Raw genomic sequence first — 23,602 nt, forward strand, 5'->3', positions numbered from 1 at the left:
ATGGTTAACCAGCTAAGATGAAACATGCAGCCCCATCACCATTGAGTTTATTCCGATTATTGCTTGAAGGCTTTCTCAAATATTAAGGCGAGAGCCTTAAGTTCCTTAGGAAATGCGAAAATTGACCATCTACATCCCTTTTTTCCGGTATTAACACGAGTGATTAAACAAATGAGCACAACGAGATGGCGTCACTGTGGAGTCACATCACAGAACGTCACATATGACTTCATCACCAGAAATCTATAGCTTGGGTAAACGTGGGTCGTACACAGAGGCAATGCAAAACCAGTTAAAAGATGACCTCCACCTTCAAGTCATCTCGTACGAATGCATAAGGGTCAGTTTGAAATGCACGCCTCTTAAGGGGCTTACCTAGTGGTCGTCTTGTTTCGCGTTATGGTCACGCATGAGCCACACTTGATGAAATAAGCCGCACAGGCTGCAAGTTTGCAATGCCAGTGCTTGCTTGCCCGTAAATTCCAGCGTCGCCTAAGGGCTGTTTGACAGCAGCTCAAATTTCTATGAGTGGCTGAGGCTAATTTGTTAGTCCGAGCTAGCAAGAGACAGACAGCGAATAGACTATTTTCTTATTCGCAAGCAAGCTTCCCTGCATTGCACATTGACACTGCTGATGGCGACACCTGTCATGTTTAGGTGGAGTTGAGGTTCTAACTTGAGGTTCTAACACACACACATTGTGTGTGCAGGCTGATGCAGGCAGTGTCTGCTAGTAAAAACTGACTGCTTGCGCTGCACAACCATTCACTGGCCAGTCCGTCTTTGTAGGCACTCGATCGCGCGTTTGAAATTCAGTGAAGGACGTTCTTAATTGGCTTTCGCTTGACTTTACATTTTGCTTGACTCGAGTAGATGCGACGGAAGCCACAGTACTTTCAACTATAGTGCCTATACAATATATTCTAGGCACTATACTTCAACCAACAGTGGGGCAAACCCAACATTAGCGCCCCACCACTCGTTGAAGTCAACGCCTGTCCTTCATTCAATAAATAAGGATAATAACGATGAAATAACAATTAAGCAATCCCAAACCACTCCCAATTAGGCAACATTCGTGTGATACTCTGCGACGCATTTACTCCAGTTCTCCCCCATGAGAAGATGCAGGTGGCTTTTTGTTTTTTTGGTTGCGTAGATTGAGAGATCTCTATAGGTATTGGCGGCCCGTGTGTTACCTTGTTCTTTTTTGTAGGACCAGTGCGGAGCAGTGCAGCACTCCCAATATTTTGTTGCACATGCGCTTTAAAAATTTTCGCATACCTATAGGACGGGTGAATTTCGTTTCTGCAGCTTTTCGTAACAGTTTTTCTGTGAACAGAAGATGCGGGAGCGAGATGATTTATGTACTATACTTTTGTCTACGACGAAAGCTCTCGGAATGGTTAAAGAATATTCTAGGGACCCTAGTTAAATGCCAGCTTACGTGAGACCTGGAGGGTAGAGCCGCAATGTCTCGCTGATAACTTGTTCGAGGTAATTCTGTCTTTTCATGAGAGTTTCGAAGTCCAGTTTGTCCTGCACGAGAAACAGTGTAACAAAATAAATCAGAATCTCTGAAGGCCCACGATGCGGTGGTGAGGCAAGACCTCCCCGTCCCTACGTGGGGCGGCCCGCGATCCTACCCCTATAAAACGGGGGTAGAATCCCTCTGGATGCCAATAAAGTTTTTCATCCATCCATTGTTCTTGCCTTACGGAAAAATAGTGGCAAGCCTTACCTATTCGTGTTACAGAGCTCTCTGGTTGATACCAAACCTCCTTGGTTGGTACGTATTCTAAAACAGGCAGGGTGTGCGAACACCGACCAAAAAGGAGGAACTTTGTGGTGTCCTGAATTTCTTCTTGTACCCGTATTTGCGCGCTCTGTCTTTTAGGCTGTCCGTCTACTTTTCCTTTTTTTGCAATAAACAATACGGGACGACGACGAAGCAGCCAAGCAAGCAAGCCACAGCGTTAGTGCTAGCCACACGATCCGAGCTTGCGCTTGCCTAAATCGCATCTCCTTGACGACAGCCGTATTTTGGTGGTAGTCCTTGACGGCCCTTGTCGATCCTTTACGCTTATAGATGAAGAAATTGTGATAAACTTTCTTTCTTTCTTTTTTATTTATTTTTGTCTTTTTTCTTCATTTCTTCTCCTTTTTCTTTCTTTCTTTCTTTCTATCACTTTGCGATAAAAACAAACATGAATTGTATTAATTGGAAAGATCATTCTTGTGCAACACCTAAACCAGCAGCTGATGCTTCACGTCTTTTCAAAAAGAGCAGATTAATATTTTGTTTCCTTGGTTTTAGCAAGTCGTCTACATGATGAAATGCTGGGTCCAAGCTTGGTATCCAGCAAACGAAATAATTCTTATCAGCATAAATTCACCAAGCTTCCCTTCCGATTTGACTGGAAAAAAGTTGTTCCATGAGTAGATGAGCGTGCGGCAACATATTAGTTTAAGTGGTCTACGAATTCTTTTGTGGTGCACTCGGAAGGCGTGCAACGGTGTGTACAAAAAGAAAACACAATACACCGACTCACTTCGCACTTGGCAACATGTGCTTAAGAAAGAATCTAATGGTCCGCACTGGCACAATAGTTTATGGGTATACCGCCTTAAAAGTAAGCTCGGGATAAACTAGGACCACTCTGAAATGTGAAATATTTATCAAGAGTCCTGGGTGCCATCTTTCTATATCTTTTTGTGATGAATAATACAAAACCGTATATTTCTTGCCTATGAATTTATTCTCTTGCATATCTCAATTACTAGTGCGACTGCGCACGCGATACAATGAAAATACATTTTACGCACACCGCCGTATGCCCGGGACGGCTCTTTGACTTCCGTATAGTTGATCCCGAAGCATGCTTCTGAAAAAATGTGTGGAATATCGCTTGCATAACTTTGGTGTCACCTACGTTACAAATGAAAAGGAATGAAGCGGCGTGGGGCAGGAGCAATAGCAGCGGGCGTTTTCTCGTTGAGTTGGTTCCAATACGAAAGGCCCCTGGTTCAATTCTGGCTTACGGCACCAGAAGGAAACACGAAGAAGGGGCCCGGAACTGGAAATCTGGGTACGTGTACGGATCAGAGCCAACTGAACGTGCCAGCGTCCGTGGCAGTTGCTCGTGCTTCACGACCCTTCGTTTTAATTTCGTTTGTAACTGGCTATGGAACATAATTTAGCAGCGCTTCTCAATTTCCTCAATATGCAAAGGTTACTGCGCGTTTGAGAAATGGCGCGCACGCACAAACGGTACATGTAAATGTAAACTTTTTTCAAATTGCAGCGTTCGCACGCAAAGGTATGCAGGTGCAGAGTAAAAACGAATGAAAAAGACTGGTACAGGTTTTCCAAGATTTTGAGAAACTAATCAACCAACTAACCATGCCCAACACCGCCTACAATGGTCTCATTATGTGGCATAGATCAAATGGGTGTTGGGGGGAGAGAGAGAGGACAGCGAAGCAGAATGGGAGAATGAAAGAAAATTATGAAGTGATGTAACTGCATACAAAAAGATAAGCCAAATTTGCACACCTAATGAGTGGAACCAACATAATAGGGAAGTGGTTTTCGCAACGATGTTTAAAGATGACTTCTGCACACATACAGTTTTGGTTTATCTTTAACGCGGGGCTTAGCCTTATTGTGCGCTATATATGCTGCTTGCTTCGCACCACTAAGCTTTTTTTGCTGAAGTGTAGACTTCCGTTCTAACTGTACTCTGCTGAAAAACTTGTTTTTAATTGCGGTTTATAAATAAATAAAATAAGTTACCTGATCAGAAAATGTATCGACGACTTCTTGGCGCACTTTGTCTTCGACATCCGGGTACTTGGCGAGGACAAATGTCAGATAACTGAGCGCCGATGCTATTGTTTCATTCCTGCATGCGGTGTGCCACAAGAAGATGCATGTAATCTTCAACTGTAATTCTCATTTCTTACAATGAAAAAAAACATTACTTGTAATCACCACGTATGGGCAACACTTCATGGCTCATTCAACTCAATCGTTTGTTATTTTATCTGATTTTTCAAGCCTAAAAATTGGCAGATCCCACATACAGTGGGAATCGATCATTTGAGTAGCACGAATCAGGAAGGTTGATTCGTGACTTTAACATCAGCGCAACGTTACGAGGTGGAGGTAAGTTATGCCGTACATGACTTCCATGTCCTGATTATCATGTTTGGACGAGTCAATTACCTTCGTTGTCTATTCACGGCACGTGATACCAAATTTGGTATATGTGGAGCTAGATAGCAGCCGTGAGCGCATATGTTGTCACGTTGTTAGATTGCACGCATCTCATGATTATCATGCTTGCACCAGTCAGATACCTCTGCCATTCATTCATGTACCTTAATACCAAATTCGGTGTATGTGAGACAAGCGAAACAGCCACGAGCGCATGATGAGTGTGGCATGTAATAAAGTTCTTACATGATCAAATCTCATTAGTATCGTGTTTGGACGTGCCATTTACCTTCGTCGTCTATTCACATCTCGCGATACCAAATTTCGTATATGTGAAGCTAGCGAAACGGCCGCGAGCGCATCGTGAGCGTAGCGTGTAGTCATGTTGTTACATCACACGCATCTCATGATTATCATGTTCGCACCAATCACTTAACTTGGTCATTCATTTACATCCCGTAATGCCAAATTTGGTATATGTGAAGCAAGCGAAAAGACCGCAAACGTGCCATGAGCGTGGCGTGTAGTCATGAGTCATGACTTACATGACATGCATGCCATAATTTTCATGTTAAGATTTGTTACTTGTGGTCACCATGCAGTCATGTCATGCCATACCAGTTTTGCAACATGTCATGAGAACAAAATCACTGCAAGAGCAGCAAGACCATGAAATGTAAATTATAACACTTATGACATACATGTCATGATAGTCATGTTATGACTAAAGAGTTATGCTCGCAATACAGTCATGTTTTTCCATAAAAATTTGGTATCGATCCCATCATCGCGATGGCCAGGAGAGCGAAAAGTCCCTTTACTTGGTGCATGCACTGACGAACTTTGAAATAAAGCCAGTTGTTTTTTGTTTTTTTTTTCGCTTGAATATTAGTTAGCATTGCAGTGCGGAGGACATGCTTTTTTTTCTTAAATAATGTATACGTCCTATAGTCTTTAGCAATATTTCTCTATTTCTTTAAATCTTTCTTTGTAGAGTGCTTTCTTTCTCAGGAAGGTGCTGTCCAAAAAATGAAGCGTTCATGATAGAAAGATTGAATACAGGCCCATTTCCACAATTTATTTTATTACCCAGAGGGTTGGAGAACCTGATATGTCTAAATCATTTCTATAAACAAAATGATATCTTTATAACCCAGTCGATCTAAGAAGTGCATTTAAACTTAATTAGCCCTATCAAAAAACAAATTTATTTTATCACGTTTTGAAAAACACATATTCATTGGTCTTTGCATTGATTTTACTCTAAAGCATGCATCTGGCATCTCATATTACTTAAAAAAGCTTAAAACTTGTGGTATTCGTGGCAAATGCCCAAGTCTCCTGAAATATTACCTAGACTAGATCATCGCTATCAGCACGGCCAAATTGAAAACTACTTGTCAATTAAAAAAAAGAACTTTCATAGAGGCGTGCGTATATGCAAGAGGTATTGTTGGTCCAGTTCTTTCTATGTGTATGAATGACCTAAATGTTTGTAGATGCTCGAAATGACTTACGTGTGCTGACAATTCTAGTATACTTTATCGTCACCTGAACCCGGTCGCCTATTAATATGGCCAATGTTGCTCTAAAAACTCTCCTATGTTAGTGTGCAGCAAACGCTCTACAAATTAACACAAACAATAAAGGAAAAAGTCCCGATCTTCCGAGCGTGAAGCGAATAAACTACTATGGTCGCAAGGCGTGGTGCTTGCGCCGAGTTACATTCAAGAACACTAGATGGCAGGAAAGAGGCGCATCAGCAACGAAGCTTCATTGCACTTTGATTGCGCATATGAAGCAATGATGAACTGATAGTACAATCTGCCTCCGAACTAATCGTCCACACTATAGTGGCGGTTTTTAGGTGCGGAGTCCCTTAGGCCGGCACTTCGCCGTCGTCACCGCGTGAAGCTTCCAGCACCGGCCAAGCGCGCCGAGCGAAACAGCAGGTGAGCGCGGCCGGCGCGCGGCGCAGACGCCACGTGCTGCGCCGCGCGCGTCACACACTGCTGCTGTGCTCAGTCAGTCCCGCCTCTGAGCCCAGCAGATGCTCTCCCCAACATACCATCTTCATGAAAGCCAGCAGCGAGATCAGGTGCATGGTCATTTGCGTCCCGTTTTCAAGTAGCTTCGTTCATCGGTCGTATTCGTACACTGAAGAGCTGCTAGTTTTGTCAGACATGTCTTCACCAGCGCCACCAAAGACGTGTTCACCGGGTTTCAGGTAAATAAAAAACCTAACTTTTACGTTATTAAAAATTTGTTATATAAACATAATTAGTTGTGTAAACATAATAATATAACCTTCCCGCAAAAAGAAGCCTTTTGTGAATATGTATATCTGCCTAAAAACTTAAATTTTGCATTTAAGAAATATAGAATATAAGGAGGTTCCGATTTTATTGGTTCTGTTATATCAAGGTTCCTCTATAGTAGTAGTAGTAGTAGTAGTAGCAGTAGTAGTAGTAGTAGTAGCAGTAGTAGTAGAATAAGTGGCAAGTTATAATAGTATTAGTATTAGTTGTTCTAGTAGTAGTAATAATAGTAGTAATAATAGTAGTAGTACAAGTGGTAAGTGGTAGTAGCAGTAGTATTAGTAGTAGTAGTAGTAGTATTAATAGTAGTAGTAGAACTTGCTTGTAACGTTTATACTAAGGCAGGATGAACATGTGAACTGCACTGCTGCGCTGTGTGTGCGTGCCCCTACTCACCCTGCAACGAATATTGTGGTCGCACAGTTGGTTACTTCCAAGGTCGTTAGTGGCCTGGTTTTCATTCGTCCTGGTAGTGAAAAAAAATGAAGAGCGGAAAAGAAAAAATGACACACCTGACGAAAAAATCAGAGCATATTCACGGAGTGAATTAGATTCAGTAGGGCGAATAATGGATGCATGTATGGACGCATGAACGGATGCAGGGGCGGATGCATGGGCGAACGCAGGGACGGACGCACGAACAGACGCACGCACGGACGGGCATATTGACGCATAGACAGTCACACAGACGGACGCATCGACAGAAAAACGCTACGTGCGATGAACTACGCTATTGACTGCACGGTGTGAGAAAGAAAAAACCATTATTCTTCTAACGTTGGGTTCTAACGTGTGACACGCCATTATAGACGCTACGCAATGCATTCGCATTTCGTCATGATTGCTTCCGGAGATATGGGGGCATTTTTTTCTTTTTTATCTTATTCGATCTAGCTTGTTGTTTATTTCAGACATATATACGCTCCTAATTGCATGCCATACGAGCCAGTAGAGATGTAAATAACTCACCGTTTTCTTTCTTGGTGACTGTTTCTCGAGTTTTGATTTCAGCATACTCTGTATCGAGAAGATGCTGCAAAATGTCATGTCTTCGATACTGCATGGTAGAGAAAGTACATCTTAAGCGAAAATGCCATATCAAAAATCTGCTCCTTCAGCCCCCGCATGACGATATGAGCAAAGAAAGGGCAAAGAAAGTGTCAGCTGCATTTGGTGCCCAGTGCCTTTATTTCATCCACTAGGTGTCGTTATCCGCAAAACAGCGTATTTTGCACAAAATAGCACAAGGCTGAGTCTAACCAGATCTTCTGCGCACCTAGCTGGCTCTTAAGTAGGCACTTAGTAGACTATAATGCCTCAACTAATGCCTTAATGCATTAAGTAGACATTAATCCTCTCTCCTGTCTCCTTCCCACCATAGAGTTTCCTAAATATACACTAGAGGAAACTCTGACACTACTGTCTATGGGAGCTGCAACGCATGGCACTTCAGCGAGCATGAAAATGATAGATAGTACACAGATTTGTCTAATCTTCGTACTTCTAGCTCTGTGTGTGTTCGTGTGGTTTGGAACTGCTCTGTCACGAAACAAAAATCAGTGAATGTTAAGCGGTTGCGCTTCACCACTTTAATCTTTTATTTTTACCATTTCTAATCGGGTACTGAAATTCCAAAGGGTTCATTCTTTTTCTTCAAAACAAAACCGAAACACGGCCACAAGCGAAGCCACAAGTGTGATTCCCGCCCGCAAGTACGAAGACTATGCGAATCCATGTACTACCCATCATTGTCATGGTCGCTGAACGATCACAGCGCCTGAGTCCCCTCTAGCTAATTTTAGGAAACTCTATGCTTTCCACACTCCGCCGTGGTGGTCTAGTGACTAGGATACTCGGCTACTGACCCACAGGTCGCGGGATTGAATCCCGGCTGCGGCGGCTATATTTCCGATGGAGGCGGAAATGTTGTAGGCCCGTGTGCTCAGATTTGGGTGCACGTTAAAGAACCCCAGGTCGTCGACATTTCCATAACCCTTCACTACGGTGTCTCTCATAACGATACGGGGGTTTTGGGACGTTAAACCCCACGTATCAATAAATATGTGCTTCCCACAACTAGCTATATCATACTGCATGGTATGGCCATTTTCGCTCTTTCTCACCTTCTTTTTCTCAGAGCCTTTCAATTTCTTTCTTTCAATGTGTACTTGTCTCTCTATCATTCTATGTTTTATTTTTCCTCTCCGTGTACCCTTTATTGTGTCTTTTTTCTCCAGCTCTCTCTAAGACCTTTTTTTTCCTCTTTCTCTCTCTGTACCTATTATCTCGCATTCTGTCTTTTTCACGCCTTGATCATACCATGTCTCCTGCGAAGCTCCTACAGCAACCATGTGCCACAGAAATTCAAAGGCTCGCAACATTGGTCCTTTAAAAATATTGGCAAAAAAGCGCATGGAGGACGAACACCAATTAGGGGCCGCTCGTTACCGCTTCTCTGTACTTGATGCTTTGGCGCTGACTGAATGCGTGTTGGTTCATCACACTGATAATTTTTCATCTGCGACACATGGCAAGCCTTGAGCTTAGCACCTCTGCTTTAAAAATTGGCCGTGTATCTGCGTGTTTCTCTGCAAAAAAATATTTAAAAACGGTAGTCTTCTGCCAGCGGTCTTTCGTGCACAACGTCACATTTTCAACGCAGCCTAAGAAACGCTAGAGTCTTTAGAATTACGTATATTGGTATATTCTAGTAAAAGAACAGACCACCTAATACTGACGTATTTATGTCGCATCTCAGATAAGAGTAATATTTGGCTATTTATCGACAGTATTCAAAAGTTAGAACGCAGCCACCAGTTCAATATGGCTGGGCATTCACCAAGTGCTGAAACTTTGACCGAGTGGCTGATTCGTGTGAAAAACAGACCAAAGTTTTTGCGTTCAATAATCTCAGTTGTCAACACCATTCCGTTGACTTGCCCACGGGACGGCTTCATCCCTCCCATAGTAGAGTACTTAGTTCTCTGAATCTTTACCCACTCTTTCTAAACACACAGTTTTCTTTGGGTAGTGATTTTAACAGCACATTGGGGTTACTGATACACCAAAGTTTCTGAATTCAAGTAGTTTACTAATACATATGAGTCTGTTGACCGAAAAAATAGAAGTTCCAGAATTTTATGCCGGGGGATCGAAGAACTTCGAGAAGTGGCTGCGCAAGTAGTGGCGCCTCAGCATCAACAGAACGGTGCATTATTTTACTGAAATAGCCCACACACGTCACGAAACACCATGAGTCAGCGTCACTGAAGCACGTGTCACTCACCGAACAGTTCTTTCTTCTAGTCTCAACTATCTCAGCCATCCGTCGAGTCACCATGAGGTGGTTCTCTGCTAGCAGTGAAATCCAAGTCAGAGGCTTCATCAAGCGCCCGAGGAATGTGGTGCTCTCTGCACATACAAGGTAAAAAAGTGGATTGATTCATTGATTGATTGATTTCTTGATATGTGAAGTTTAACGTCCCAAAACCACCATGTGTTTATGAGAGACGCCTGAGTGGAGGGCTTCGGAAATTTCGACCACCTGGGGTTTTGTAACGTCCACCCGAATGTCAGCACACGAGCCTTCAGCATTTTCGCCTCCATAGAAAACGCAGCCGCCACAGCCGTACAAAAAAATCGGATATCGCTGATAACAGATGGCCTGTGATGGCCTTAGTGGTACATGAATGTAGAGCAAGAGAAAGTATCGCCATCAGTCCTCTGTAGCCATACATGATAGGTTTCTTGGGAGGATATACTCTTGAAACAGCGTAACTTCGTGCTTGCTGGTATTTCATTTGAACAGCTAACACAAAAGACAGAGACCGGGTCAAAACTGACAAAAACAAGCGACAGTTTCACCACTTCATTCACCTGTGTTGTGCATTAGATGCTTAAGCGGAACACACGTGGTGAAAGTCTTCAACCTCTGATCACGTGATTGGCTATGCATGCTGCGAATGCTGTGGCGGCTGTAGTCCCACACCTGATAATTCAGTAAAGTTTTTTCTCTCATTCTTTCTCGCACCTCTAGACAGTGCGAGAAAGAAGGAGTATTTGCCAAGGCACGGGAGAAAATATCCGTGTTAAGCTATCACTCCTAATCACATCACACGGCTCCTTGTCCAGGCCCACGTTAGGGAGTGCAATGACATTGTTATAGCGCCGATGAACTGTCCCCGAGCAGAGTGCATACAGTAAAATAACATTCGTCCACCTACCCCAACTCCGCATTGCACATACCCCCTCATAACCGCGAACATTTTTTTCGCTAAGTTATAGACCTATCCCATGGTAATAAACAGGGGTATAGGCGCCGTCGACGTACTCAGATGCCTGCAGCGACATTGTGGAGTGCTGGCTCCGCCCAGCTCAAAGCTCACCACGGCCTTTTTTACGGTCACGTGACAATTGGCACAGCAGTTGTGTCAGTTGCCACTTGATCGTAAAAGGCAGCGTTCAGCTTTAGGCTGGGCGGAGCCAACGCGCCCCGAATTCGCTACAGGTGCCTCACCTATGGTGCCTATACCCCTGTTTACAAACATGGAACACTTTCGCATGCAATAGGGTCGAGTTGCCGACTCACGCGCAATCATGTGCAGCGGTCCGGCCATGATCTTGTGGCTGACGTAGCGGACGACGGTGACAATCGAGTGACCGGGACTTTCAGGGGCTCTGCAGTCGACGCCGAACGAGACGTGCCCGAGCACGTGCATGGAAAGCTGCTCGTATGTGTTCACCATGTTCACCTCGCAATCGGAACAGGCCGGATCCTTCATAGATGCTAGAAGGCCGTCGATGTATTCGTCAATGAGAGGCATCATCTGCGGAATCGTGAATGACAGGGGTCAAAAGAGACACCCCAGCTTATGACACGCGTGAATGTCGCTGTACGTCTTAAAAAAAACAACAGAAAACCAAACTCTCGAAAGCTCACGTGAAAGTGAGTCGAATGGGTCACTTCTCCCTGACAACAAGTTGTATTTTCCGCATTCGATTTCTCTTGTTTTTTATTAAAAATACGGTGCTAATGTTGACACTGGAGCTCACTTATCAGTAAGCCTATGGACACTCAATAAAGAGAGACATAAAAAGAAAAAAAGAAAAGACAGGGAGGTCAATCTGAATTATAACGCCTGATTTCCTACCCTGCAGTAGAGCGAGGGTAAAGGGGAAAGAAATGCGCAAAGACGTGCAGAACTCCTTAATCCGCTCTTTGGAAGTTCTAAAGAGCGGTTTATTTATCCAAGGATTTTCTGCGAGCCGTGAAGTGCTACGCCGGAGGTTCACGGTCCCCCAATGACGAGGGTCAACCGCCGACACTGGTCAAATAAATAGCGCTGCTTACGCGACGACAGGCCGAACCTTGCGTTTTGTTTGAATCGTATGATGGTGCCACGACGTAAAATACTTGACCCTTCTCTTTAGCCGGGGCTCCCGCTGTTGTTGAGCTCTATATATAGTGCCCATACTTAAGAATACATAGAGTTTCGTACAATAATACCTAGAGCATAGTTTAGCACAGCGATTGTGTACCCTCATGGCAATTAGGAGAAGTACAGGCTTCGCATTGGATTCCGTTAGCTAGCAAACTATCTACAGATTCTTTTCTGCAGTTTCAGTTTCCTTCTTTCGCAGTGTGGCTAGTCTGGTGCGGTGCAAAACACTGAAGCAGAGTTTGTTGTTCCAAAAGGCTGAACCACATCTAGGTTTGAGATTTGATGCGGCTTCATAGCTTCACGAGTTATATTTGACAGTTCAAGCGAAGCGTCGTCCTCTCACCGCTGCGCACAGCTGTAGCGTCCCGTGCCAGTGCAGAATAATACATAGAGTTCGTTTTGTTTTGTTTTTGTAAGCGCGTCTTGCCTAAACTCGTCTAAATCGACTGCATAACAACAGCGAAGCTATATAGACGCACCGTCACGCTCCTCTGACTCGACTTCACAATAAAACTAGAGGTGCCTTGGTGGCAGATGACTTACACAGACGCGCCTACGAGGGAAAAACAACAATGTTTGTTTTCAAATGTTGTAAAAATCATTCATGATATCTTGATGTCAAATCTAGAACACAGTGACAGGCAACGCATACCCTGGTGGTAAATTTTGTCCAGGTTTCACTTCTCCCACATAGCCACAAAAACTTTTTGCAGTAAAACTTGCGTACAAAAGAATGAAGCAAGTTTAATTTAAATATAACTTCTTATCACTTTGTTTTACACTCGGCAAACAAGCGTCGCGAATCGCAATAGTGCAATACATCCGAAGCAGATTCGAAGCCTGTACTTCCCACAATTAAAATGGGCGTACAAGCACCACTGAAGGAGCCCACGTAGACACTATAGCGGTCAAATTCCACTCCAGGTGTTATTGTAAGAAACTCCATGTCAGGATATGAAAACACGTAACAGTCGAGAATCATGCCCTTGTGTGTCAACCTTTCTCCTCACTAAAACAAAAACCGAATTTCGGCGGAGTCCACCTGACCATGACTGTCTATGTTAGCGCGATATTAATTCAACTAATTTAGGGTCACCCGTATTGCTGAGCACACTTTCTTTCTTTTTTTACAATCTGTGCAAGTCGTTCTGATTTCTGCAGCTTCGGGTCCGTCACTATCCAGCTCAACAGCTGATGAAACTCTGTCACCTGTCATGCGCTATATTTGCAAGAAAACTTGGTTACCATCTTGTATATAGTTGTGGCTTACATAATAGCGAGAACTACTGGTACAGCTGTTATATGTTGTGCGAGTTTCTGGACCTTTAGAATATACAAATAAAGCCAAGAATTCTTAAAGGGAGGCTAACCAGGTGTTTCACAGCTGGTTTCAGAACAGCTGATTCAAAAAAAAAACTAATATAAATATACGCTCATTTCTCGTGTGGAATACCTTATTTTTATTGCGATCTTTTTTTATGGGTAGTTTGCTGCCCCACAACAAAATAGCGAATCTCTGGCGCAGTGCAGAGAGCAAAACTGTATGATTCATCAAAACTTTAAACGCTGTAGTAGTCTGCGGAAAATCTTGTTTCATTTCATTTTTATTGCTTAAAGACCCCATGGGTATTACATAAGCGGTGGATGCATACATGAAAAACAAAAGCAACGTTTTAATACACTGTAAAGTGATCTGTTAAAGTGGTCAAAAATGCTGAAGTACAGGTAATAGCTGTGATGTCATTGGAAAAGCCGTTCCAGTCGGTTGCTGCACACAAAAAAATGAAAACGAAAAAGTGACGGTGTGGGCACGTATGGGTGTGCAACTTGTTGCGGGTGACCAGTGCGACTGGAGAAGCGTGTCGGGGGGAAAATGTATGGTGGCTTACCGAGGGAGCTGGAAAAAACTTGTAAAAAAGACAAACTCTAGCAGTGTGGTGACGAGATGCGAGTAATGATAAACTGGATTCTGTTTTCAGTGCCGATATGCTGATGTCATATGAGTACTGAGAGTGAATAAACCTTTTCTTGTCTTTAGGACATCTGTGAGCTATGATACTGATAGCTCTAGCACATAAGCTAACTTGATTGCGTTATGTGATTGTACACACCAACTTCAACTTTGCTGGACTGAATGCGCCAGCCAGGGCTTTTCGTGTGCTCCTCCACTTGGAACCGTCGACGTGTATGATGGACTCGCACATAAGCGGATGCAGTTTTTCTATCATCATTGTTCCCTGTGAATAAAAATATAAGAATATATTTATCAAACGTCCATTTAATCTATAACAAAATGTAGACACTAATTTATGTATATATAAGTAGACTCGGAAAAGTACAGATCCTGGAAGCTCGTGGCATAGGCTGTGCCTCGATGAGTAGGCCAAAAACTTTCCAATTTTGTTTTTAAAAAGCCTTAATGTATGAGATACTGACTCCTAGTTAAAGAGTAAGGAAAATAAAACTCAAAAATATTTGGAGCTAATATGGTGATCAAAAGACAGGATTCATAAAATAAATCATGAAACAAAAAATATTGAAACGGAAATAAATAATTTGGCATAAAGCAGTGTAAAGAGTAAAAGGTGGATTTATAGTTCACCGTGGTTGTTTATTTACAGTCGGCCCGTGTGCTCGAATTCGCGTGCACGCTAAAAAACCACAGGGGGTCGAATTTTCCGGAGCCCTCCACTGAAGCGTCTCTCATAATCATATGGCGGTTTTAGGACGTTAAACTCCAACAATTAAATTAATATAAAGCTGGCTGGCCTCGTACGACCAAGTCGGCGCCTTGATCAGCTCGGACCCCTGAAGAAAAGCTGTGCCGCGTCTACTTCCACCTAAAAGACTGCGCGAAGACGTGGTTCGAGAACTGGGTGTTCACGCTAAATATCTTTCAGACGACTTTCCCGAGCACGTTCACGACTGTTGTCCGCAAGATCTGAAACGTGTCACTACTGTCTTGGACACGCGTACGCAACTACCCAACGAAAACGTGACCATTTTTGTCGAAAAGTTGACCCAGCTGTTTCATCACGCTGAGCCCACCATGACCGAGGAGCAGAAGCTCCTATATCTGTTTGCGGGACTTGTCCGCAACCCGCCCAACACGACATGTGAATTGGTTACCGATGCCACCACTATCGAAAAGCCGTTTAAAATGCGCAAGACGCAGTACAACCACCTCTGATCATTAAATTACACCGAAGCCCATGCCTTCCGCACCGACGACTGTTCAGCTACAGAGCCGAGAAACGAGGCGGACTACTGGCAAGCGTAAACCTAAAGAACTTCATTCCCTCTCCCCAAATCCCATATATACACTCGGCGGACAACATTGCCTCCTTGTGGCCACATGCTACAAGGAACACTGGCAGCGTCCTCTACAGCAACCTGCAAGAGACCATCAGAGTGATCGTGCGGGAGGAGCTGCGCAAGCTATTGCCGTCGCTGAAACCTCAAGTTAATTCGATCACCGACATTGTCCGTGAGGAGAGATGACAATTGCTCAGAACCTCTGACACACCGAAATCAGAAGCGGAAGCGATGAGCTACGCCGCTGCAGTCTACTGCAACGCTCCTCCAGAGCCGCGTCAGGACGCGGCCCCACCACAGTTTCGCCGCCAGACTCCACCCACACCACCGCCGAAGCCATACCGCCCACCTGCCGGCCAGCGTTGGAAAACTGACTTCTGGTGGAGCCCTGGCCACCGCCCATTATGCTACCACTGCGGTGAAGCCGGGCACACGTACCGCCGCTGCTAGTACCACCACATGGGGCATCGTGGTTTCGGCATTGACGCACCACGTCCTCAGCGGGGTAAAAGACCACGCGCAATCACCGACTACCTCGCAGCAACACAGTGGACGCCGCGAGGATCTCTCCGTTCACCATCACCTGGTCGCTACAAGTCACCTCACCGCCGGCCCTTTGCTCGTTCGACAGGGGACCGGTCTCTTAGCCCGTATTCGGTAAACTAAAGGCAGCAACCGATGGAGGCGTGGTTGCTGTACGACGAACTCCCGAAGATCCTCCTCCGTCGATAGTTACACCACGACAAAAACTCAAGAAGCCGCCGCAACCTGAACATAGCCCTGATGCCGAAACTTTAAGTACAGAAGACGACCTGACGATGCAACGTACAAAGAATGGAGCGAGCCGACGTAGCCGTGATCGAACGCCACTATTCAAACGCAACGCAAAGCCACGAACAAGCGACCTCGACATTCTAATCGATGGCCACACCTTCACCGCTTACGTCGACACTATAAAACGACTATTTTGCCAACACTGGGACGTTCACCGCCAAGCTGAAAAAAATTAAGACGCTTGAAATGCACCCGAGGTCCCCACAGGTGAAGGCCACCTGATAAAGTCAGTTGTAGTTGGCACATCAATAGGCACTCTCAATAACCGAACATATCCTGCGAGCTTTGTAGTTCTACAACAATGCTTCTGGAACGCGATACTTGCGATGGGCTTCGTAAGTCACCATTGCGCCATCATTGACCGAAAGTCTGAGTCAATAACTCTATCCAGAGAAAAAACACTGCCGCCGCACACGCCATCAGGAAGGCACACCTTGAATGTGCTGGAATACCAAGTCACCATTCCTCCTCGCTCTCGGGTCAGCATTACCATCGGAACTCAAGAATCAACAGACATGGAAGGCGGAAGTCGTTGAAGGCGACCAGAACCTGTTGATCAACTGCGAAATTGGCGTCGCCAGAGGAAAGGCTGAGCTGCGAGAAGAGAACGCAAGAGTGGTGCTAATGAACTTTATCAACTAGTACAAGCACGTGAGCTAAGGCAGGATGGTTGCTTACATTGAAGAAATACTTCAAGCCAGCAACGCTTTCATCCTCACCAATTTTTCCAAATCTACCCCGACGTCTCAAGCCCTTTAATTAGTGTTCGACGTTAATCTGATACTTCCAACGCATAAACAAGAACAGCTTAGAAACCTGCTCCTCAAATACAAGATCTGCTTTTCGTCGTCGTCAAGAATTAGACAGACCTCTGTCAGAAATCATCGCATACTAACACAAAATATATATATATATATATATATATATATATATATATATAGATAGATAGATATATATATATATATATATATATATATAGATATATATATATATATATATATATATATATATATTGCTACGTAGCTTACATATCAGCGGTCAGAAGACGACAACGAGGGAGTGGCCTGTCGATTGTGCGTGCTGTCCTCCATCTTAGTCGACGCCATAGGCATTAGTTTGAATATAGATTTTAAATAGACACGCCTCGTGTCATTTTTACGTAACATCTTTGTGGTGGAGGTGCGGGGTACTTCCCCGTCTTCATCACGAAGCTCCGCAACAGCCGCATCATCATAGGTCCAACCATGTCACAGATTGAACAACTATCGTCTTCACCACCTGCCCCTTCCGTGACTTCCACATACGTCGTTCTACCTCCTGCTCGTGATCCCGGTGTATTTTCCTGTCAGGATGGCGTTGAGGTCGACAAATGGATCAACCGGTACGAACGGGACAGCGCAAACTATAGGTGGGACCCGACTCTTATGCTTGCCAATGTGCTTTTTTACCTCGATGGCCCACCGCGCGTGTGGTTCGAGACGCACGAAGCGGAGATTACGAGCTGGGACTCCTTTAAATAGAAGATCCGCGACCATTTTGGTGACATCGTTGGGCGGCCGATCGCAGCGCGGAATCAACTGGCGGCTCGTGCACAGACGTCGACGGAGTCGTACGTCACGTGCATTCACGACGTCAACGCCCTATGCGGCCAGATTGACGAGCACATGAGTGAGTCAGAGAAAGTGGCCCATGTGCTGAAAGGCATAGCAGACGACGCATTTAATCTTCTAGTTTACAACAACGTTGCCACTGTCGACGCCATTATTAAAGAGTGCCGGCGGTTCGAACAAGCCAAGAGCCGCCGTATTGCTCAGCGATTCACCTGGCTGCCCAACACGGCCGCAACCTCATCGTGTGAAGCCGCCCGCCAGTCCCCCACATATGATAACGTCACACGCATTGTTCGTCGGGAAATCGAAGCCGCTTGTCCGGCTCCTCTTCAGCCACCCGTTTCCGCAACGCTTGCCTCTGACCAACAACAGCCGTCAGTGGCGTTAATACAAGCTGTGGTGAGGCAGGAGTTTGCGAACCTCGGCCTTCCATCAGCATGTCCCTTGACTCGCCCTGAAGTCCCGTCTTACTCCCGAGGACACGCTCGCCGTTCACCTCCAACAATGCCCTTCCGTAACCCTTCGGAATGGTGAACACCCGACGACCGGCCTATTTGTTTTTCCTGCCACCAGCCTGGGCACGTTTCTCGCTATTGCCGCCGCCGTTGGTCAAACCAACCACGTCAGACTTTCTCTACCTCGGCGCTCATGTATCCGACGACCCCTCGACGTTCAGTCGCCGCACCCTTCAATTTCTATTCGTCGTCATCTTACGAGCCTTCCACTGACGCCCCTTTGCCCGGTCGCCGCAGTTCTCGCTCCCCGTCGCCGCTACGTCGCCAATCCCGCTCTCCGCCACCTCGGCGCTTTCCCTCGCCGAGCTTCTCTGGACGACCGCAGCAGGAAAACTAGATATTGCAGCTTATAGAGGTGAAGCTGCAATACCAATTACGGCCGAAAATCCTCTACTGACGCTTCCCACGCACCACAGCCTGCTTGAAGTACAAGTCGACCATGTTCCTGTGACCGCCCTCATTGACACAGGTGCGCACCTGTCTATTATGAGCGCTTCTCTGCGCTGCCGCTTACAAAATATTATGACGCCATCTACGACGCAGGCAATACGTGTTGCCGATGGCGGTACTGTACCAGTAATCGGAATGTGCACTGCTCGTGTCAGCATTGCCAGTCGTCACGCCGTGGTCCTTTTTGCCGTGCTAGCCTGCTGCCCTCATGACCTCATACTTGGCCTTGATTTCCTTTCGGCACACTCGGCCTTAATTGATTGTTCGTCTGGTACCCTCAGCCTTGATCTTCCAATCTTTGCCGACTACTCTGCAAAGCCCACCAGCCGCTTGAGCCCAACCACTTTCGTTCGCCTGCCACCTCGAGCCGTCACGTGCGTGTCTTTGTCATCGACCCCTCCCGTTCTTGACGGTGATTATATCGTTACACCAATTACTGACGTTCGGCTGACGCGCACTGTTACTGTGCCCTATACCATCGCGACCATAGCGGATAACTGCGTGTTACTTCCGCTCCTTAACTTTGGTTTCACCCCTCAAGTGTTGCCCTGCCAGATGTCTCTAGCCCAGCTAACTGCCATAACAGAGGACGATGTCAGTGTTGTCGCTGTATCTGCTCTTGATCGAAGCGCAGTCTCATGGTCACCCAGCTCAGACAATGGTATTTTTCGAAACATGATTGGATCGGAGCTGTCGCCTCACCAGGCCGACGCTCTCTGCCAAGTTTTGGCCTCATACAGTGACATTTTCGACACCGACGATCGTCCCTTGGGCCAGACTAAAATTGTCACTCACCGAATCAATACTGGTGACTCTGCGCCCATTCACCGTCGGCCGTACCGCGTGTCAGCGTCCGAGCGAGAAGTGATTCAGAAAGAAGTGGCCAAAATGCTTACGAAAAACGTAATCGAACCATCAACGAGCCCTTGGGCATCTCCCTTGGTATTAGTAAAGAAGAAAGACGGCTCATGGTGTTTCTGCTTTGATTATCGCCACCTCAACAAAATTGTCAAAAAAGACGTGTACCCTCTACCACGCATTGACGATGCCCTCGATTGCCTCCATGGCGCCACCTTCTTTTCATCTCTCGACCTCCGCTCTGGCTACTGGCAAATTGCGAGAAAAAAACCGCCTTCGTTACCCTATCCAGGGTAGCTTATCCCGCTACCCTGTTGATCAGCCCGACGAACCAGGCATCGAGCCAAGCCTCAGCGTCATGTCAATGTCCCAGTTTCTCCAGATTGGTGAAGAACAACGTCGTGATGCTTCTCTACGACAACTCATTGACCGTCTCGAATCTGCTCCGAACGACACGTCACTTCGCATGTACGTCCTCCTGAATGGCACGCTGTACCGTCGTAGCCTCCAGCCAGATGGCCCTGAGCTCCTTCTTGTCGTGCCGAAAAATTTGATTTCAACCGTCCTGCACGAGCTTCACAATGAACCAACTGCTGGTCATCTGGGTGTATCTCGGAAGTACGGCCGCGTGCGTCGCCACTTCTTTTGGCGCGGTCTCGCCCGGTCCGTTCGCCGTTACGTGTCCTGCGATAAATTACAACGTAGGAAGCGACCTACTGCGCCCCCGGCTGGACTTCTTCAACCGATCTCCATCCCAACCGAACCTTTCTTCCGTGTTGGTGTAGATCTTCTCGGTCCTTTTCCCGAGTCGATATCGGGCAACAAGTGGGTCGCCGTTGCTATAGACTACGCGACTAGGTATGCCATCACTCGAGCACTCCCCACCAGCACCGCTACTGACGTTGCGGACTTTTTGCTCCACGACGTCATCCTACACCATGGCGCTCCTCGACAATTACTCACGGATCGCGGCCGCGCATTTTTGTCCCGTGTAATCGACGATCTTCTGTGCTCTTCCTCGACGCACCACAAGCTGACCACTTCCTACCATCCCCAAACAAATGGCCTTACCGAATGGCTAAATCGGACCCTCACGGACATGCTCGCGATGTATGTGTCTTCCGACCACCATGACTGGGACCTGGCGCTACCTCACGTGGCCTTCGCGTACAATTCTTCGCGCCACGACACCACTGGTTATCCACCCTTTTATTTGCTTTATGGCCGTGATCCGACGTTACCACTCGACACCCTACTTTTAACCACTACAACGCCGTCAACTGAATATGCACGTGACGCTATTGCTCGTGCCGACCACGCAAAACAGATCGCCCGCTCTAGACTTTCGGCTTCGCAAGCCACTCAGAAAGCCATCTACGACAGCCGGCATGCTGACGTTCACTTCTCACTCGGTTCTCTTGTTCTGCTGTGGTGCCCAGTTCATCGAGTTGGCTTATCAGAGAAGTTGTTGTCTCGCTACATGGGTCCTTACCGTATCATCCACCAGGTAACCAACGTCACCTATGAAATCATTCCTGCATCTGAGACCACGAGCCCGCCTGGAACCACACCCAGTGATGTTGTGCACGTCAGCAGGCTAAAACCTTACCACCTGCCTACTGAAGAACGTAGTTAATGTGCACCGAGATGGTGCTTTTACCGCCGGGGGTTAATGCTACGTAGCTGACATATCAGCAGTCAGAAGACGACAACGAGGAAGTGGTCTGTCGGTTGTGCGTGCTGTCCTCCATCTTAGTCGACGCCATAGGCATTAGTTTGAATATAGATTTTAAATAGACACGCCTCGTGTCATTTTTACGTAACTATATATATATATATATATATGGCACAACGGGATTGTTGTCAACAAGGATAAATATATTTATTTCCCAACAGTTTCGGGAGGACCTCTCCCGAAACTGTTGGGAAATAAATATATGTATCCTTGTTGACAACGCTCCCGTTGTGCCACATCCCATACCTTCACGAAGGCTCACTGGCCCATTGAAGTATTACTCCCACTATATATATATATATATATATATATATATATATATATATATATATATATATATATATATATATATATATATATATATATATATATATATATATATATATATATACATATATATATATACATATATATATATACATATATATATATACATATATATATATATATATATATATATATATATATATATATATATATATATATATATATATATGTGTGTGTGTGGGGGGGGGGGGGTGTGTGTGCGTGTTCATTCATGCTATATGCTAGCGCACAGGATAATCTCTTTGTGTCAGCAGCCCCCTTTTGTAAACGGTCATCATCCCGGTAAAAGAGGCTGAACAGTTGCGGCAGACACCAACAGCCCGTCGGCGCTTTTTATGTGCAATCATTATTACATTACAATAAAAGAGATCTGCTGAAGTGCTACACTAGTCAGCGATAAATAAATGAAGTGCCGCGGCCTTGATTTTCGCATTCAGTTTCATGCATAGTTGCGTTTTCTATACTCATTATCGCATATAACAACGCTATTACAAGAGAAAAACGTGTTAAATACTCACTCCTCGCCCCGTGAAATTCGAGAAGCTTCGTACGCACACCTCCTCAATCAGATCCAGGTCCTGAGTCACGATGAAGGGCACGTCACCGTCGTAAAAACTGCGATTAGGTACGCAGTTCTTATAATACTGAACGGCACAAATGATGTACTGGTGTAAAAGAAGAGTCAATCAAGCTTAGGAATGTAAGGCGAGCACTACACAGAATCGAAAGATGGGCATTTAATACCAACTTACAGCTGATTGACAACTCACACAACTTACAATTAATTCATTGACTAAGCAAGTCGAGGTAACTGAATGGTTGTCTCATAAGAGGACGCGCTTTAGCATGTTCTCTTCGTAGCATGTGCTGAAGGGGAACGGGATGTCAATACTAGAGCGATATAGTTTTGCTTTTTTTGGTACAAACTGAAAAAAATGCATGTTTGCTTGCGTTTCACCTTCGAGCGCCTCGAATGTCATTTGCCTCTCATTCGTGAAAGGAGCCCTGAAACTCTTTTGTAACCTTGCCATAAAACACTGTCGATCGGTAGTCAAGGCTCCTGAAATAATATGAGCCGGACATTACAGCGCAGCACGCAGCCTGCAATTCACAATTAATTCTCAAAGCCAGCCGGAATTTATTCCCTCTTGTGTCGACGGATGATGCCGTAAACTCAAATGACACCACCGTGAACACGAAGTCATTGGCAATTGGATGGTTTGAGTATCGTGAGCTGCATAGTTGTCTATGCCATCGCGAGATGCCACCCGCCATGTGAATCCGTACGCGCGCTTGCGATCACACTAAGAGAGTAAGGAGTGTGATCGAAGAAAAAAAAGTGCTCAAATGTCATGACGTGCACAGAAAAACGGGCGTAGCTTCTTGCCCCGCTTATCAACGCCCCCCTCCCCCTCCAGAGTAGCATTTGATTCGCTAACGGTTGCAAACGGAGCAAGAAAACGTTGACCGGGACTGGTCACTCCATGAAGCTCTTCTCGCAGTTGATTAAAAACTACAAAAGGTTTTGCGGCAGTTCATTTGTTTGGCAATAAAGTTCAATAATGAATCCATTTCATCGTTACTTGGAAAAGTAATGCGGGGCTCCTCTTAATTAAACTGGCCTGCATAGGCCCGAAATGTTTTATTCACTCAAAATGTATTTTCCATGGTGGACAACTGGTTATGGTGCCGGACTGCTGACCCGCAGGTCACGGGACGTAACCCGGCTGCTGTGACCGCACTTTCGATGTTCGCCAAAATACTTGAGGATCATGAGCTTAGATTTAGTTTCGCGTTAGAGGGCACTAAAGGCAACTGTTAAGTCGACGTTGGTTGTTGAAGTAGCGGTCCAGAAACTTCGTAGTGTTGTTTTTTTTCCAAAAGAAGTGCTTATTCTCAAATAAAATCACGTTTTAGGGGTCCACATCGAGTTAGCGCACTTCAAATTACCCGCTGAACCATCTCACGTCACTGCCGCCG

General features: G+C 45.5%; 1 protein-coding gene across 2 annotated transcripts in view; it reads right to left on the reverse strand.

Moving 5' to 3' along the window:
* Positions 1 to 23,602, reverse strand: part of LOC119173746 (cytochrome P450 3A14) — a 64,229-nt gene that overhangs the window by 6,278 nt on the left and 34,349 nt on the right. Inside the window, exons 4-11 of one of the 2 annotated variants that reach the window (XM_075895874.1) lie at positions 22,141 to 22,237; positions 14,090 to 14,215; positions 11,126 to 11,363; positions 9,824 to 9,948; positions 7,507 to 7,594; positions 6,934 to 7,003; positions 3,797 to 3,905; positions 1,448 to 1,539 (exon numbers count right to left, since the gene is read on the reverse strand). In XM_075895874.1, the coding sequence (XP_075751989.1) occupies positions 1,448 to 1,539; positions 3,797 to 3,905; positions 6,934 to 7,003; positions 7,507 to 7,594; positions 9,824 to 9,948; positions 11,126 to 11,363; positions 14,090 to 14,215; positions 22,141 to 22,237 (945 nt within the window). The remainder of the gene's footprint in view (positions 1 to 1,447; positions 1,540 to 3,796; positions 3,906 to 6,933; positions 7,004 to 7,506; positions 7,595 to 9,823; positions 9,949 to 11,125; positions 11,364 to 14,089; positions 14,216 to 22,140; positions 22,238 to 23,602) is intronic. The other variant, XM_075895875.1, reaches the window with a different exon arrangement.

This window comes from Rhipicephalus microplus, chromosome 5, assembly GCF_043290135.1.
Source record: "Rhipicephalus microplus isolate Deutch F79 chromosome 5, USDA_Rmic, whole genome shotgun sequence".
Taxonomy (NCBI): Eukaryota; Metazoa; Arthropoda; class Arachnida; order Ixodida; family Ixodidae; genus Rhipicephalus; species Rhipicephalus microplus.